Genomic DNA, 18505 nt, shown 5'->3' with positions numbered 1-18505 from the left:
CTCACTGGGGTCCACGCCCCGCCTCGAGGTGCCTTTGAGAGTTTCTCCTGTGGTCTTCTTGCCCAATCCTGGTCCTTTCGCCCTGGCCCGGTTGCTGAGAAAACTCGGATAGGGCGTTGCTCCGCTGGGTTCCCACCTGCTGTGCCAGCAGACACTCCCCCGTGGTCCCCATACCACGCAGGCCCTCCCTTGAGGTCCGAATCACCCCGAAACCTGGGAAACGGGAATGGAAAGGGGTCCTGCTTGGTTTTAAACTGTGTGCGGGATAGGGAGAGATTGGGGGCCGGGGACTTGGCACTGGACGTGTCCTCTTCCACTATTCCCACCCACCTTGGGGAGACTGAGGCACAACTTGTCCGGGCCCAGAAAGGCTGGTGTGCACCTGCTTCTGGAGCACCACTGCCCATGCACTTGTCCCTGCTCTGAATTTAGGGTGTTTTCTCGCAGAAACCCGTGGAAATGTGTCTTCAGGCTACTGACCAGCCAAGTGGGCCGGACATTAGCCTGGGGTGAGTGACCCTGGGCCCTGGCCCTGGCGTCCACCCTGCCTGCCTCGATGATGCCAGGACGCTCCACCAACAGCGGCTGTCCTGGGAGCTTCCAGGCCACTGTGAATGCCCCCCAGTCCCCTTCCCCCCCGATCCCGGGTCCCAGGACACCCCCGAGTCCACAGGCCTAGCATCTTCTGCCAAGGAACCTGGTTAACTTATATTGTTATATAGCGTCGAAATGTCTATAGTGTCTTTTAAATTATTGTGACCTACACTGGGTGCTGGGGGGCGGGGGTGGCCGCGCTGTCCCCGAGCCAGCCTCCTCCTCCTGCTTGAAACAGACCCTTGGACCCTTGGGGCCCCTGATGCCACCAAGTCATGCGCACTGTCCCTCGGCTACGAGGTGCCGCCACCGAGACCCCGCCGCCCCCTAACAGTCTGTCAGCAGCAGCCCTTCCCTTGGGTGGGGGTGGGGTGTCAGCGTGGCCCAGGCAGGGACGGGGGTGGCCAAGGCGCTGCGTGTCTCCGCAGTGCCCTCACTTCAGGAGAGCTGCTGGGGTTCTGATGGGCTGTGTCTGGCCTCCCCGAGAGGGGAGCGCTCGGCTCCAATAAAGCTGGAATCAGAGAAGTGAGTGTGCGGAGTCTCTGCAGCTCGGGGGCGGGCGGGGAGACGCCTGAGCGGCCCGCCGAGGCCCGGCCCAGCCCCGCTCCCCCTCGCCCCTCTGTGCGGGCTGGGCTGGTGCCGTGCGAGGGGAGGGGCTTGCCATGCTGAACCTACAGGAACCTTTAGCCTGTCCCCATCTGGCAAGGGCCACTGGTGGAAGCTGGGCACAGACCCTGAGGCCTCCCTGGACAGCCTGGGTCAGGCCGCAGGGACAGGAGGGCCACGGCCCCGTGCTGAGCTGACTAGGGCTGCGGGGCTGGGTGCTACTCTCAGGAGAAGCGGAAGCCTGAGGGTGGGTGACCCGCAGCCAGGAGGCCCTGGGCCCGTCTGGCCCCCTCTGTGCCTCCTTCCCCTTCTGACCCCAGGAGGGGTCTGTCCCCAGGGTCCCCGTGGGTCTGTCCAGTTGTCTCCGCTGGGTTTTGACTCCAGCGCCCCCCTGGGGCGCTCCTTGCCCTCTCCAGGTGTGGGAAGGCAGACCAAGGTCCCTGGGAGCTCAGCGGCCCCTGGCTGGCCACCAGGCCTTGTTGCTTCTCCCCAGAGGCCCGGCCTCCGCCCGCGGTAACTAACCGTGTGAGCAGTGAGGATGAATGGCATTCCTGCTGAGGGCCGGAAGGCATGCGGTGGGGCCGGTTTGGCCACTGCCCGCTGTCCCGGCAGCCTGGCATCAGGCAGAACCGCTGATCAAACAGCCCCCGTCTGCCTGGGTACCCACAGAGCCTGGCCCCAGACCCACATCCCTGCGGAGGGGCCACCAGGTGGGCTTTTGGAGGAGGGTGCGCCCCTCCAGGGGGAGACAGGAGAGAGCCCTGGATCTGGAGTCCAAGCCCTGTCCCTCCCGCCTCCCAACCCGGGGCACGGCAGCCCATGGTGCGCCCCCCCCAGAAGGCCTCAGTTTCCCCATGTGGCAGCCGGAGGTGGCCGGGGCCAGGACTCGGGGGTCAACAGGCTCTGTGGGGCCTGAGCCAGGCCTGGGCCGGGGGGTTGGGGGGTGCTTGGCAGGAGGCCCCTGCTCCCACCAGACGGTGAGCAAACCCGCGGTGGCGGCTGCGGGGGAACGCCAGGGTCCGGCTACTCCCACAGGGCCAGGAATGAGGAAAGAGCTCCGAGAATGCCACGGCCCCAGTGCCCAGACTGTACTTATTTCTTGGCTACGGTTCAACCCCAGCCCCGGCCTCCCAGGGCCGCCCAACACATCCTCCAAGGGGCCCTGCCCGAGGCTTCGAGCCCACACTGCCTGGCCCAGCCTGGGGGACCCCCTGACCCTCAGCCCCAGGCTCCACCTCTGAGGCTACTATCTCAGAAGCATTTCGCCAGGCGTCCCTACACCCCCGGCACACGGTGGCTCATTGCCTCCAGAGTGACACCTGTGCCCCGGGGCTCTGGCCCATCTCTCTCTGCTGGCCCCGGGCATGCCGAGTACCATCCTGCCTCTGAATTTGCCCGGGATGCACCTTCTCCAGGCTTGCCTTCCCTCTGTGCCGGAGAGAGCACAGAATCACCGAGGCAGGAGCGGTCCTGTGGGCTTCCCTGAGTAGGATTCGGGGACACTAGCAGGGGGAGCCTGGAGTTTTGAGTGCAACGTCTCCATCACCCATTCATTCATTCATTCACTTGTTCATTCACTCATTCAGGCTTGCTGGAGGCCAGGCCCTGGTCTGGCCCGGGGGGGTGGGAGGAGGTTCAAGCCTGGCCTTGACCCCCAGGGGCTCCAGGTCTTCATTCCACCCCTGCCTTAGGCAGGAAGCCCATTCTGGGGGTGCAGCTGCGGACTGATGCAGCCCGGGAGACGGAAAGCGCTTTGGACCGGCTCTTCCACACCTCTGAGCCTCAATTTCCCCCTCTGTGGGATGGACACAGAGGAGCCAGCTCTGTCCAGCCAGGCTGGGTTCCCTCCTCCTCTGTCTGGAGGACACTCCTGCCCACACTTTGCTCTCAGGCCGAGCTCTTGCATTGAGGTCTCTCACGCTGTTCCCCCTACAGGCTGTCCACTCAGCTGCTGCCTAGTGGGCAGAGCCCACAGGGGCCCTGTGGCCATGGTGGGCAGAGGCTCTCTCCTTGCTGTGGCCTTTGAAGTCCTTCCTGACCCTCTGTCTCATCTCCTACAGCCCGAGACCCCCCACACAAGGCCCCTGGCCCTGCCAGCAAGCTTCCCCTCCCCAGAGCTGCCCCCAGCCGCTGCCCAGCCTTTGCTCCAGCTGTGCCTGTGCGAGGGATGCTCTTTCATCCACCATCCCTTGCCCACACCCCTCTTCCCTATAACGCCCCCGCTTCCCCAACAAGCTCGCTGGGGCTTCTGTCCTCCCTCACCTTCCATCTCGGCTCTTGTCCTCATGGGCAGAGGTCTCATTGCTGGGACCACCCCCCTCCCCCAGCAGGCTGAGGGCCCTTGGAAGTGAGCAGGCCTGTGGAATACTGAATAACGCCCTCCACCACGCCAGCCGCTGGGTCTGGTCCACGGTTACCCATAACCTTCACAGCACCCCTTTCCCAGATAGGTCAGTGCTAGCTCTATTTTATAGATAGGAAAACGGAGGCACAGAGAATACAGTATTCTGTCCAAGGTCATCCAGCTGGTGAGAGGCAGAACCGGGATTTGAACTCAGGTGTCTTCTGGCATCTTCCTTCCACCCAATTCATATGCCAACTCCCACAAGGGGAAACTGAGGCCCCGGGGCCTTGTGCAAGGCCTCACAGAGGTGAGTGGGAAGAGAATGGCTGAGGCAGGTCTCAGGGAGGGGATGACGGCCACTCACTCTTCACCGGGCACAGAACAGGGAAGACAGGGCTAAAAAGTAGCAGGAAGGGTCTGGGTCAGATACCTGAGTGAACTTCATAACGCCCAGAGCTGGGAGGTGGGGAGGGGTCAGGAGGGCTGGCTGTGGGCCTGGTGAAGGGAAAAGGGGCAGGTGACCTGGGTTGGGTGGGCCTGGGGTGGCACAGCTGTGGTCTAGGGGGCCTGAGGGGCCCAGGAGGGGGACGAGAGGCGAGTGGGGACTGAAGCTCCCGACACTCAGGAAGTTGTGAGGTCCTCTGAGTAGAGCACGTCCCCCAGGAGGCATGGCGCTGGGGCAGGGCCCCCGGGAGCCAGGAGGTTCAGCTGAACATGACCTTGGACCTCCCCTGCTGCTGTCCCTGCCCTTCTCTCCTCTTGGTCGGAGCTTGAGCCCACCTTCCTTCTCTGATGCCCCCGCCTGCTCATCAGGTCCTTGGTCTTGTAGGACCTGGGGACTCAGCTGCGTGACCTGGGCGTCCCAGGACTCTTGGGAATCAGAACCTGTAGGTCTCAGAGCTCCCAGGGAGTCGCAGGCCTGGCACCCACAGCAGTGCCCAGCAGAGTCCTGGGAGGAGTCTGGGAGGTGGGCAGGTGGTCCACCAAATGCACTGGTGAAGGGGGGTCAGGGCCCACCTGCAGCCTCCCCTGGGCGGGCACTGCTCCTAGGGTGCCAGGGGTGAGCAGCGCCCGGACCGGAGCTGCCTGGCCAGCCCCCCTGGCTGGCCTGTCCTCTGGTGGGCTGCATGCCTCTCTGAGCACAGCTGGAATCCTGCAGCCACCTGGGATGCTGTAGAACGGCTGCCCCTGCAGCCTCGCAAGGAAGCAGCCCAGATGCAGGCAGTGCAGGCCCAGGATCAGGAGTCCTCTTACTCCCCCTGCAGGCAGAGGCCAGTGGCCGGCAGGGCAGCCGGGGCTGAGACGCCCTCCAGGAGGTGGACACAGGTGGCCTCGCTCGTCCCCCGTGGGTGGCCGGCCCACACATCCTGAGGCCCAGCGGTGGCCTCTAGGACTCCACTCCTTCCAGACTAGCCTAGTGTGGGGTCTCGCTGGTAACGCTGGGCAGGACTCCTGTGGAGGCCTCTCCAGGGGTCTGCAGCTCGGGAAGCTGCCTGCCTGAGCTGCCGGAGCTGGGCCGCAGCTGGGGCCGCTCGGCTGCTCCAGCAGCTCCTGCATCGCCCCAGCCCCAGAGTGGGCTGGGGGGCTTTGCCCAAGTCCCTCCCCTGGTTTCGGGCTCAAACCCTCACTTCTGGTCCCCGAGCCCCTCTTTTTCCGCCAAGCAGGACGGGATGGTGCAGCCACCCCTCCCGCATTCCTTTCCCCTCATCCATCATCGCGCATCTCCTCGGGGCCTGGAGCTTGCTGGGCATGGTGGGGTCCCAGAAATGAGCCTGAAATGAGGTCCTCCCTTAAAAGCCCCAGGCCAGGATGGGGGACAGAAGGATGAACGTCAGGTGCTTCAGTGCGCGTCCCCCCACCGCCCATCATCCATCCCCGAGGCTGCAGCGGAGGGAGTGCAGAGGGGCAGGGTACCGACCTCGGGGCTGGGGTGGGGATGGGGAGGGGGCGTGGGGTTGTCGGCAAAGCTTCCCGGAGGAGCAGCCTCTAGGCTGAGGCCTCAAAGGAAAGGGAGGGGTCGGAAGGGAGGCAGGAGGAAAAGAGATGTTCCAGGGTCAGCAACGGAGGTGGGTGACGGTCTAGGGTGGGACCCGGAGCATGGAGCGTATGGGGGCTGGGCAGTGGGGAGAGTGGAGCTTGGAGAGCTGCCCCACCACTGATAAGGTTCCAGAAGTTTCTGGAAGGACAGAAGGGAACCTTGCCCTTGAGTCTCATGGCTTCCAGCATTTGTCAAGAACACTCAGTCCCCGCTCCTCCTTGCCCCCGGGGCCAGCGTGGTCCCATGCCTTCTGGGCAAAGCCAGCTGGCTTCCCCGACACCCAGGCTGCAATCTACAACGCCCCCATTCCATAAAGAAGTCTCTCGAACAAGAGCCATCGGGCTGGGAGGGGTGTGGGGGGGCTGGGCACTGGGGGCCTTCCTGAAGCCACTCTGCCCACCTCGCCACCTTGGCTGGGCCTGGAGGCCGGGCTGTCCGTTGCCCTCTGGCTGGCTGCTCATCAGATCCAGGATGGGCCCAGCTGCTCGAGCCCGCCTTGCCTCCCGCTTTGAGCTACCAAGGCTGATGCCAGGACTCTGAGCTTCTCCTTGTCAGCCAGTGCAGGGAGGGGCACCCTGCCTGCTGAGGAAGTGGGGATGGCCTTGTCGATGGGTCCTGACACAGAAGGGGTGACTAACGCCAGCTTCCCCTCCTGGGTTCCCAGGGAAGGAGGATCGATTAAATCTCAACAGCAAACACTTAGAGAGGGAGGGCAGCTGGTGGCGACGGAGCTGAGTCACCAGGGCTGTCTCCAGGAGCTGGGGGCGTGCACACGGCTGGGGCGGCGGCGGCGGCGGTGGGGGGGGCCTCCCTGATCTCAGCAGCCCGGCTCTAGTGGAAAGGGCCTGCCAGCACCGCTCACTGAGGAGACTTTAGGGCAACCCTAGGAGGTCTGGTGGGGGGCAGGCCTCAGGCCACATTAGGAGGAGTTTCTCACTGCCTGAGCTACTGGAAGCAAGGAGTTCCCTATCACTGCAGGAATTCAAGCATGGTTTGATCTCCACATGATGGAGAGGGAGCCTCCACGGTATTCTGACTTCATTGATTCTCAGATGCTGGGAGTCTGAACTTTCTGTCTAGGGTTCCAGGAGTCCCGGTGCTGTGGCTGGAAGAAGGCCCCGGTGGGGTGCAGATGGATGGGGTCGGGCTCTGGGGAGGCTGCCTTGCCCAGGTCCTCTTCTCCTGCGCCTCACAGGAAGTTTCCTCTGGAGGCAAGAAGCCTCGTTTCACCCTTATTCATTTGCTTGACGAATGTTATTGTGCCTCTCTTGCGTGTCAGGCACTGGCGATGCAGCAAAAGTCCTGCCCGTGGGGAGCTGACAGTCTGCAGGGGGCATGAGACGAGCATCTATCGGCCATGTAATAAACATCATAGACCATAAAGGGCTCTTTGCAGAAGAGGGTAATCAGGGCTTAGGAAAAGCCAAGGCAGGTTATGTAAGATGGGTGGCTGGTCAGAGCTGGCCACATGGATGAGCTGCCCCTTGATGGAGACAAGGAGGGGAGACATAGAAGATGCTCCGGGCAGAGGGACCAGCCAGGCCAGAGACCGGGAGGAGAGAGAACGGTCGGTGGACTGGGGGAGCTGAGCACGCAGCTGCCCCTCAGGTGCAGGGAGCAGGGACTCGCTCCAGGGCGTGCAGGGTTGGGGAGGAACCGGCACGCAGGCCTGCCTCCTGCGCAGAGGGCCTGGCCCCTCTTCACCCCGGTGGCCTGTGGATGGAGGGGGTGGCTGGCCGGGCCAGGGAGCACGCTGACAGCAGGGGCTCTGGGTCTGATCCTTTCCTGTCTTTGTGAACTTGGCCGACCGTGCCTCAGTTTCCCCTCTGTAAGACAGGACGAGAGTGCCTGTCCAGGGGCTGTGAGGAGGGTCCAGCCAAGCGCCCAGAGGAAGTCCTCAGCCTTTCGCCCCTCCTCGTCCTCAGCATCCAGTCCCACTGAGGGACAGAGGGCAGACGTGCCCCCCGGCCGGCAGCCAAGCAAGGACACTGGCAAGCCCCTCTGCCGCCCGCCCTGCTCAGGGCCCCTCCCCCCGGGCAGGCTCGTGGGTGGGGTGGGGGGCTGTGGAGTAGACGGCCCCTCCCACCCTCCCCTGGGGAAAGCAGGGCTGTCTCCCTGGGGACCTCTGCCTGTGCGGAGAGGCCTTGCCAGCCCTGACTGGGGTGGGCACCACGGGCTCTGGGAGGATACCAAGAGCCCTGCCCCGGGGCGCCCTCGCCTCTTTATAGTTTACAAGTTTCTCTCATGACCGTGGTCTACCGCAGCCTCAGGGTCTGGGGGCCCCGGGTCCCAACCTCTCCCTTGTCCTCGGAGTCTTCCTCAGCTGGTGCCCTTCCCCCTCTCTGGTTCCTTCCTGCGGGGTTTCTCTCCCTTTGCTGGTCCCTGACTGAGGCTGGGGGCACTCAGGGGCTCAGGGTCCCCTCCCGTCCCCTCACGGGGTTCTCAGGGCCACAAGGCCGTCTGTGGTTCCGAATCACTGTGTCCCAGGCCAGGGTGGCCATCGACCTCCTTGAGCCCCTGCAGGCTCCTGCAGGTGACACCCAGCATGTCCCCCCACCCTGGGGATCCCTCCCCACAGCCTGCCACCCCCCCGTGCCTGAGGACCTCCAGGTTCACGCCCCAGCTCTACCCTGGAGCGCAGCGCAGCTGGGCACCGCGGCCTGCGGTGTGAACACACCACCTGGCGGCAGCCCCCTTGCACTGTCTCCAGCCCTTCCTTCAGCCCTTCTTTGGGGCCTCTGCTCCCTCTGGCTGGTGGCTCCCCTGGTGGCTCCTGGTCACCCTTCAGCTGGGACGTGGCTTCCGCCAGGACACCCCGTCTGTGCCACCCCTGCCCCAGCTGTGTTAGCGTTGTCTCTTTCCTTGTTAGTCGGGGGGCGTATTATTGTTACCACCGGGTGAAGGCGGGGCCGCGACGGTGTCCAAGCCCCTCCTGGCTGCCCCCTACCCCGATGCGGCCCCTGGCCTGGCTGGCCTGGTGCTGACATGCCTCCTGCAGGGCTGTAATGGGCACCTTGACCCCATAATCGTTTTCTGATACCGTCGTGCTCCCGTCACCGGCAGTTAAGTCACAACTTGGCAAGAGACTGGGAGCGCCAGGCCAGGACCAACCGGAGGGCGGGGCAGGAATCCCCGCAGGGACACGAGATGCGCCTATTTTTAGCCTGGAGAAGAAAACTAAACCCCAACACACACAACACGCAGCACAAATATTTGTTCTTATTCTTAAAAGGGCTCGGGCGGCGGGTTTGGGGCCTGCAGCACACGCTGGGCTGAGGCGCGCTGGCTCAGGGGAAGGCTGGCCTGTCCCCGCACGCCCCAGCCAGCGTGCCCTCCTGCGGCCCCCGCCCTGTGCCCCGGAGCCTCCCAGGTCCCCACCCACCAGCGCTGTCCCCAGGCACCGGGCCCCTCTCCCCTCAGCGGCCACGGAAACCCTGGCCTCCCGCGAAGTCTCCCCCCGCTCCGGATGCCCAGTCGCCCTCAGACCAGCCTCCGTCAGCCGTGGGGAGTGGCAGACGTGCCCCATTTGGGGTTGCCGCTCCGGCTGCCCCTGTTGGCTACTGCTCTGCATCCCGGGCGTGAGGAAGACACCCCAAGGTGCTCCCACCCCAGGGAATGCTTTCGCTGCAGTGAGTGAGGATGCAGCCCGGGCGCCCCTTCCCTGGGTGCCCAGGAGGAGGCCGGGCACTCTCTCCTACGGCTGCTCTAACCAACCTCCGCAGCTGGGCGGCTCTACTTCTGAGGCCAGAAGTCCGAAGTCGAGGTATGGGCGGGGCCACCTCCCTGGGAGGTGCTCGGGGAGAATTCTTCCAGCTCCTGGTGGCTGCCGGCATCCTTGGCTTGTGGCCGCGTACGCCAGCCTTCAAGGCCAGCATCTTCCCGCCTCTCTCTGCCCCGTCTTCACGTGGCTGCGCCCCTCTATGTGTTGGAGCCCCTCTGCTCCCTCTCAGGACCCCTTTGGCTGCGTTTAGGGCCCACGGATAATCCGGGATAATCTCCCACCTCAAGATTCTGACTTTAATCACATGTACCATGTAAGGAAACACGTACAAGCACGGCATTAGGACCTGGATGTCTCTGAGGCCACTCTTCAGCCCTCTACAGACAACCTGGGCTGGTGGACTCCCCAGACCCCGCCCACCAGAGGCAGCTCCTTCTAAGAAGAGTGCAGGGTTGGTGGGGGAGTCCACAAGTCAGAGGGCGGCTGTTACTGCCCGAATTGGGGTTTGCGGGAGAAACGCAGAGCTCCTGGCTGCATCCCAGCCCGCGGGGCCTGGCTGCTGGCTGGGCTGTGAGGGCCACTCTGGGGTGGAGTGTGGGCCCGGGTTGGCTTTGGCTCACACTTGCGGGCTGTGTGCTCGCGAAGAAGCATGTGCCCCAGGCTGGTCAGCGTCACCACGGTCCACGCCTCCGAGGGCTCTCCCTCGTGAGGTCCTTACCAGCAGGAGCGTGCTGGTGAGGACTGAACATCCAGTGAACAGTGGCTACTAATACTCTCCCGACTCTGCGCTGTCCCCACCCAGCCCCTCCTGCCCGGCACCTTCTGGTTCCCCTCAACTTGGCCGGGGTCTACCCGTGACCCCTGGTATCCCTCCTGCCCCCTGATCTGCCGGTGGGGCGGATGAGGTGCCTTCTGCCTGGAACAGTCCCCAGAACACCTCCGTGTGGCTGTCCTCCTGCTTTGGGTCTCAGCTTGGTGGTCACCAGCTCAGACAGACCCTCCCGGGCTCCATACTGCAGAGGCCACGTCGCTGTCTGCCCCGTCCCTGGAGCTGGCTCTCCCTGAGCTTGTCCCCCAGACTTCCGGTTGATTCCACTGGCATGTACAACCATTGCTGGCTTGTCACCAGCGAGTCCCAGTGACAGGGCCCAGGGCATAGCAGGAATACAGCAATGTTTTGTTGACCCAATCAATGGGTGGAGGTTTTCCAGACATTGGTTCAATGAGAAAATGCCGTAAATACCAGAAAACAACAATACATAAAAACAAAACCAAACTGCTTAGCGATGCTAAGCAGACCCGTCTCGCAGCCCGAGCAACAGAGTAGCTCCCACCCCAGGCCCGAGGTCCTGGCTGGGTTCAAGCTTCCTGCAGGATTAGGAGCTCAGGGGGAACTTTTGCCCAGTGAGCGCCTCTACTCTACGCCAGGGCTGCCCAGTGAACAGAGGGCTGAGTGCCAGACCCAGGGACACTCCCAGCTGGAGGAACCATGCTGGGGCCCTAAGCCCATTCTCAGAGCCCAAGAGATCTTTCCAGAGAAGAACGAGAGGCTGGACTTCTTTCCATCGTGTCCTGGAGCCACGCACACCGTAGGGCTCCGTGATGACTCTTGAACCGAATCAAACAGAAGGCTGAGAGGAGGCCCTGCCATCCCCGTGCACACAGCCAGGCAGAGCTCGGAGGGGCATTCTCGGTGGTTTAAATCCCAGACCCTCTTCCCCCTCACAGCCAGTGTGTGTGCAGGGAGAAGGCCTTGGGGCCTGAATCACTGGCGTGGCCGACCTTGGGGGCGGGCACAGAACCAGCAGTCCTTTCCTGCTCAGACCTTGTTTCCAGATGGGGGCAGCGAGGGGCAGGGGACACTGGGGCGTGTTCCCTGCGGCCCTGGGCTCAGAGCAGGGGTCCAGGCTCTGCTCGGGGCAAGGCTCTGGGCCCTGCGCCCTGGCCCTGCAGAACAGCTCGGCCGCGACCGCTTTTACAAGCTGGGGTCCCACCGAAGGCTTAGTTTAACAAAAGGTCTCTGCTACTAAAGATGTCTGACAACCACGAAGGAAGTCCTGCCCCGCAGTTTCACGGAAGGTGCGCAAGGCTTGGAGAGGGACGCCATCTGCCCTGGGCCAGAGAGGCCGCGCTGGTCCCCCGGCCCCCGCCTGCCAACCCAGGGGTTCCCCCCAGACAAAGGCTCCCTGAAACTGGGCTCTCAGCTTCTGCAAACTGGGGGTGGCCTGGGACAGAGCAGCTCAGCACCAGTCCCGTCACCCCCGACTCAGCCAGGGACCCAAAGTCCCGGCAGAAAGCCCAAGTCGAGGTTCTGTGCTCGAATGTCCCTGAGTGAAACTGTCACATGAAAGACAAGTTCCAGAAATGCTTTGAGAGCTTTTAGGCATGCTAATTAGCCACGGAGGTCGTGGGTCAGAGCAGGTGGTACAAGGACGCCTTGTTACCGGGTACGGGCTGGCTTACCTAGGGTTACGGCGGGAGACCCGCCTGCCATTTCCCGGGAGGTCCGGCTGCTGTCCACTGCTGGCTGTCGCCCCATGGAGAGGGGAGGTCCAGACAGAGCCGGGTCCCCTGTGCCCCATGGACAGGCGGGGCCTCAGTGCTGATTGACCCCGTGAGGCGACGGTGCAGCCCACCTGCCCATACCACCACGACCCTAGGCCTCCTGGTTGGAAGTGAGAAAGGCTTGGTCCTGCCGGATGGAGCTGCCCAGCAAAGAAACCAGACAAGGACCCAGGGCCCAGAGGGAAGCGCCTGGTGGGAAGCAGGGCTGTGGGACTCAGAGGACCACCCCCAGCTTCCTAAGGCCAAGTTCAACTTTCCAGATCTGGCTGGCGGAGATGGGGCAGGGACTTCCGGAGCCCAGGGTGAGGGCAGGAAAGCCCAGGTGGGCATGTTGGTGCCCACAGCGTGCAAGCAGAGCTCTGGGAGGCCAGCAAGGGCTGGGTCCAGAGTGTGCATGGCTTAACTGCCGAGCCTGGACAGCCCCAAAAGCGCGGTCACCCCCTGGCATGGCCTGGTGACGCCTGGGGTCAGGTCCGATGGACGCTCTCAGGCCCTTGGCCCCGGGTTCTCAGTGCGTCTGCCACCACTGGCTGTCAGCTCTGTCAGGAAGGTCTCTCCTCCGTGGGTGCATAGCCAGCACCTGCCCCAGACGTCCCAAAGGTAGCGAGTGGAAGAATGCACTATGGGGTGGGTGAACATAAGGACCAGTGAATGAATGAATGAAGGAGAACGTGAGGCGTCCATGGGGGAAGGAATGAATGAACATGTGAACAGAAGCACTGGCCGCAGAGCAGCCCCCCGCGCGGGGCAGAGGAGCCCCACGCCACGCCCAAGTAGTACCGTGCTGGGGGCCAGGGAGGGGTTGGCCCGGGCCCCCGTCCTCAGCGCCTCGGTGGCTGCTAGGTCTTTGAATGCCCCAGTGGTTCCCCGGGGTCCCACAGGACATGAACGTGGCCGGAGTGGCCCGTTCTCCAACCCCCAGTACCTCAGGCCCCCCCTTCCCCGGTGCCACTGCTCCCCCGGCCCCGTCGGCTTGCTTTTCCTTTCCCGAGGTGACCCTCCAATCTTCTCTGCTGGGTGAACTCCTGTGCATCCTGTAAGAGCAGTTCACAAGTCACCTCCTCCAGGAAGCCCCAGGTGCTACACAGACAAGGGCAGGAGCAGGGGCTCCAGGGGCCCAGCCACAGCCAACTCATCCCAGTGGCTGTGAGGGGCTATGCTGTCCTACTGTCGGCACCCAAGGGCTCACGCCGCAATGGGCCCGGAGCAGAGTCGAGGGGAGAGAGACTCCCGCACGCAGTGCTCCGCGGGGCAGGCGGGGTGAGGGGCCTGGCAGAGGACGAGCGAGGCCTGCGACAGTGCCTGCTGGTGGCTGCGGTTGGGATGGCATCGGCAGAACGGGAAGCAGTCTTGTCTCCGCGGCCTGGCGCTCTTCCCCCTGAGCCGTGAACATTCTCTGACCCTTCCGTGTGTCCAGTAGGGCAGGGGAGGGGGTGTGGGGCGACTCACAGGCCGGACCCCACCCCTGTTCCATACCCATCAGGGCTGGTAGGGCCCAGGAAGCGGCCCTGTTGTCCCGGGCCGGGGAAAGTCCCTGGCTCCCCTCTGTGAGGCAGTCACGGCCGCATCACAGCCACAACCCCACTCCTGTGAGCTGCCTGGGCTCCCGCCTTTTACCGGGGATGCCTTGGAGCTTGGAGGGGCCCGAGAGCCAGCGCTGGTGGGCCTCAGCACAGAAGCTCCCCTCTGGGCCCTCAGCATCCTCGCCTGTGATAATCCCACGCCCTGGGAAGACGCCCCAGACCCTCTGCTTGGACCCAGGAGGGGCACCCCTGGGGTTTTCACCGGTTGCCCCACCCTTGGGGTAATTGAGAAAGCGGCTTCCTTTTAATTAAAGCTCTGGGAAGGGCCTGAGCTCCCCAGGAAAGGAAAAGTGGAGATGCAGAATAATTAGCCAGACAAAAGGCAAATCCTCTTAGCATCTCCCTGGGCGAGCGCAGGTTAATTGGTTGACGCTCCTGCGGCCGCCCGGCCAGACACCCGGCTTTCCCCAGCCTCCCGCTGCTCGCTGACCCCGAGGCCACACCTGCCCCGCGGTCCAGCGTGGGAACCCAGCGGGGACTCCAGTTGCCCTCTGATCCTCCCTGCCCCACCAGGCCTCTGCTCAGCCTCCGGCCCCTCCCTCGTCCCCCCCCCCCCCAGAGCCTGGCTGAGCCTTCGGAGCAGCCCTGGCTGGTCTCCCTGGAGCTCCTGCCCCCTGGGCAAGCACCCCCACCCTGCCCCAAAGGCACGCTCTCCTGCGGCCACGTTCCAGCCACAGCACCCCTCTGAACCTTTGCCCAGGACCCACCCCTCTGCCTGGGAAGCCTACACCGCCCCCCACCCCCACCCCCGGACCCCCGACCCCGGGATGGCTCCTCCTGCAGGGGCAGGCCTGGCCCAGCCTCTCCTGAGACCAGCCTCTAGGCGGAGAGCCACCGTGTGGCCCTCACAGCAGGTAGCGTCGCTGGCTCTAAAGCCCGGCTCTCCAGCCGGGCCCTGGCTACACTGTCCCCAGGCAGGGCTGGAGTTCTCCCCAGGGACTCAGGGCCAGCGCACGCCCGGCACACAGTAGGCACTTAAGGATGGCCAGGTGCCTGGCAAAGGTTGATGCGGGTCGGAATAAGGAGGGAGCTGGCTTGGAGAAACTGGGAAGTTATCAGTGGACAAGAAGGAAGGAAGGGGAGACGATGGGAGGGAGAGAAGGAGGGAGGGAGGGAAATAGAGAGAAGAGGCGGGAGGCAGGGGGCGTCGGAGCCTGAGGACCTGACCAGGGCACCTTGAGGACTGGCCAAGGCCCACCGGGAGGCCCATTCCATTTCCACCTTCGTTAAAAATCATCCTGAAATGGCCATTTTCCTGTCCTGCTATGGTGAGACCTTTCGCTGGTTGTGGCCTCTGGTTGGATTGTAGAGCCGCACGCACCTTTGTCATCGTCCACAGCCACGGAGGGAGCCAAAGCACCGGGCCTGCCTCTGGTTCAGGCGGCGAGGCCACGGGGGGGGGGGGGGGGGCGGGGGGGGCGGGGGGGGGATGCCGGGGGCGGGGGGATGCCGGGGCCGAGGGTCAGGAGCTGAGCCTTGGAAGAGCAGGGGCTGCAGCGGGAGGGGTGCGTCCCCGTCCTCCGGGCTCGGGGGGTGAGTGTGGGGTGCAGAGAGGGGTGGGCCTGGCCTGAGGTCACGGCAGGGCTCCTCGGGGCCGCCCCGGGGCCCCTGCCTGCTGCCCGCACCCGGTGGACGGTGACTCAGCCCCACGGCTCGGTCTGAGGCCGCGGGCCACGGCGGGGTTTCCAGTTGTGCAGAAAGGCAGACAGCTGTTTATTTTCCTTGCAGTGAAGGGGGGCGGCGGGGGCGGCGGGAGCTGGCCCTGCCTGTTCTCACACTGGCGCAGGCTCCCCAGGAGCCCCTGCGAGGAAGGCGGCCCCGGGGACAGGCCGCCGGGGGTGGTGGGGCTGGGGGCCTCCCCCCGCACTGCCGGGGCAGCCGGCCAAAGCCAATTCCACAGGCCAGTTCCTGGGGAGGGATGCTGGGGTTTCCGAGGTCGGGAAGGAACTGGCAAATCTCGATTCATGATGTCACCCGCCCAGCCCCAGCCCTGGCCCAGGCCCCGGCCCGGCCACCGCCTTTTGAAGACGAGGGGCACCCCGGGGCCTGCGCAGAGCCGCTGCGGTGGGGTGCCCGGGGAGGGCTCAGGTGCCTATCCCAGAGCGTCCCCGGCCCGCCCCTGCCCCTCGACGCCCAGATCCTGACCGCTGGAGCCGCCAACCTGGGGAGCCCCTGGGAGGTGGGGACCGAGTCCACCGTCCCCGGGCCCGGCCTCAGTGGCATCGAGTGGGTGTTTCCCAAACAAAGAGAACATCCTTCCAAGAGGCAGTGATTCACCCATCCTGGGAGGCCCTCCCAAGGACGGCTGACCCTCCTCCCGGCAGGCCAGGAGCTCGGGCCCCAGGGGACACAGGGGCCCCAGGGGGGACGTAGACCCCTGCCCGGGCCAGGGCCCGAGGTGCAGGGTTAGGGGGCCGTGCGGTCTGCGGCCTGGATGCCCCTGCCCGAGCCTCCCAAGTCGAGGACCCCTCCCGGTGGGCAGAGGATGGACAAGAGCAACCATCTTCCTTCTCCTTTTCTGGGATTTCCAGTTTTCTGCCGCAAGCACTATTTTTTCTGGAACTTTTTAATGAAGTATAACCCACAGGAAAGTGGACACAGAAGTGTACAGCTCGACGAATTTTCACAAACCAAACCCTGCACGTAAGCGGCACCAGATCAGAAACAGAACGTGGCTGGTTCCCAGAGGCCCCGGAGCCCCTCCTGGCTGTGGTCCCACCCGGGCCGCCTTTTGCACTTCCCTCCCGCTTTATCCCTCACAGGGATGGTCACACGGCCTGTCCCCTCAGCTCTCTGGATTCTGTGTCCGACTCTGTGTTTGTGAAGGAAAATGACTGTGGGAGGGGCGGGATAGCTGGATCAGGGTAATCACAACACGAAGTGTACGTTATCAAAACTTCACACTGTGTGTCTTAAATAGTACACTTTTTAGGGTAAGTGGTATCTCAGTGAAGCTGGAAACAAAAGAAGGCATCAACAGACAAAAATGGTGTTTACGAGGTTCTCCCACACTGTTGTGTGTGGTTGTAACTCATGTAATGCACCCCCTTTTTTAAAAAATAGACTTTTTTCTTAGAGCAGTTTTGGTTTACAAAAAAACTGAGGAAAAAGGTATAGAGTTCCCATATACCCCACTCCCCACACCCCCTACAGTTTCCCCTATTGTTCACATCTGCCATTAGTGTGGTGCCTTTATTATCATTGATGAGCCAGTATTGATACATTATCATTCATAAAGTCCATAGTTTACTTTAGGGTTCACTCAGTGTTATACATTCTATAGGTTTGGACAAATGTATAATGACATGTGTCCACCATTACAGTATCATACAGAGTGTTTTCACTGCCCTAAAAATCCTCTGTGCTCCCCCTGTCCACCCCGCCTCTTCCTGCCCCCAGTCCTTGGCAACCACTGGTCTTCCTGTCGCCATAGTTTTGCCTCTTCCAGAATGTCGTAGAGTTGGAATCGTACATTACGTAGCCTTTTCAGATTGGCTTCTTTAACTCCGCGATATGCATTTAAGTTTCTTGCATATATTTTCATGGCTTGATAGCTCATTTCTTCTCAGCACTGAATAATATTCCGTTGTCTGGAGGGACCACAGTTTGCTTATCCATTCACACGCTAAAGGACACCTTGGTTGCCTCCACGTTTGGGCAGTTGTGAGTAAAGCTGCTGGAGACATCCAGGTGCCGGTTTTTATGTAGACACGTTTTCTACTTCTTTGGGGAAATATCAAGGAGAGTGGATGCTGGAACATATGGTAAGAGTATGTTTAGTTTGGTAAGAAACTTCCAAACCGTCTTTCAAAGTGGCTGCACCATTTTGCATCCCCACCAGCCACGCATGAGAGTTCCTGCTGCTCTACGTCCTCGCCAGCACTTGGTGTTGTCGGTCATCTGGATTTTGGCCCTTCTAATAGGTGCGTATTGGTATCTCATTGTTATTTTAATTTGCATTTCCCTGATTATATGCGACGATGAGTATCTTTTCATATGCTTCTTTATCATCTTTGGTGGGGGTATCTTTTCAGAAGTTTTGTCCATTTTTAAAATTGATCTCTTTGCTTTCTTATCATTGAGTTTTAAGAGTTCTTTGTATATTTAGGATACCAGTCCTTTATCAGATGTGTTTTGCAAATATTTTCTCCCAGGCTGTGGCTCGTCTTCTTCTCTTGACATTGCTTCTCACAGAGCAGAAGTGTTTAATTTGAATGAAGTCCGGCTAATGGATTATCTCCTTCACGGATCACACCTTTGGTGCGACGTCTAAAACGTCATTGCCATTATCAAGATCATCTAGGTTTTCTCCTGTGTTATTTTCTAGGAGTCTTCTAGTTTTACACTTTACATAGAGGCCTATGATTTTGAGTTGCTTTTTGTGAAGGTTGTAAGGTCTGTGTCTAGATTCTCTTTTTGCATGTGGCTGTCCAGTTGCTCCAGCACCATGTGTTGAAAAAGACTTTTCTTTGTTCCATTGCGTTGCCTGTTCTCCTCTATCGAAGGTCAGCTGACTATGTTTATGGGGGTCTATTTCTGGGCTCTCTGTTCTGTTCCGCTGATCTATGTGTCTGTTCTTTCACTGATACCGTGCTGTCTTGATTCTTGTAGCTTTGCAGGCTTGTGTACTGTGCATTACTGTAGCTTTCTGGTCAGCCTTGTGTAATACTCTTTTTAATGAAGAAAATCGGCCAATGTTATTTTTAAGAGATGCCACGGTAAAAATGGCTCTGCCTGCAGCTGGCCCGCTTTTTGGGGTGTCTGCTCTGCTCACCCCATGTTACCTGGCAGTGACTTCCAGGCCCCTGTGGGCCCCTGGGTGGCAGGTCGTGGGGGGAGGGGGACCCCCTCTTCATCTCCCCAATGTTGGTGAGTCTGGTTTTGTTTCTCAGGCTTGTGGTGAGTGTGTGTACAGGGGGGGAGTGGGGAGGGGGGAATTCCTTGATGTGGTTTGAACATTAACCATTTTATCAGCCAGACCAGGCCTTGTGGCAGCCGAGGTGGACATCTCCCACTGCTGGCTTCCTGGGGCCACTCTAGACAGAGTCCCCATC

The 18505-nt window shown here is 61.8% G+C and overlaps 1 protein-coding gene across 8 annotated transcripts in view; it reads left to right on the top strand.

Annotated features, from left to right (window-relative positions):
• The window catches only part of WNT7B (Wnt family member 7B), a 123687-nt gene that overhangs the window by 51505 nt on the left and 53677 nt on the right, over window positions 1–18505 (top strand). For 2 of the 8 annotated variants that reach the window (XR_010932699.1, XM_067698381.1), the window contains one exon: window positions 17293–17374. The exons of 5 other annotated variants lie outside the window; for them this stretch is intronic. Coding sequence is in view for 2 of the 3 variants with exons in the window: in XM_067698381.1 (XP_067554482.1) it covers window positions 17293–17374 (82 nt within the window). In the remaining variant the exon portion in view is untranslated. Of the gene's footprint in view, window positions 1–447; window positions 1285–17292; window positions 17375–18505 lie in introns of those variants that run through there. One more of the 8 variants, XM_067698378.1, reaches the window with a different exon arrangement.

Source organism: Pseudorca crassidens, chromosome 11 (assembly GCF_039906515.1).
Source record: "Pseudorca crassidens isolate mPseCra1 chromosome 11, mPseCra1.hap1, whole genome shotgun sequence".
In the NCBI taxonomy this organism is placed as follows: Eukaryota; Metazoa; Chordata; class Mammalia; order Artiodactyla; family Delphinidae; genus Pseudorca; species Pseudorca crassidens.
This window is presented reverse-complemented; position numbering and strand designations above follow the sequence as displayed.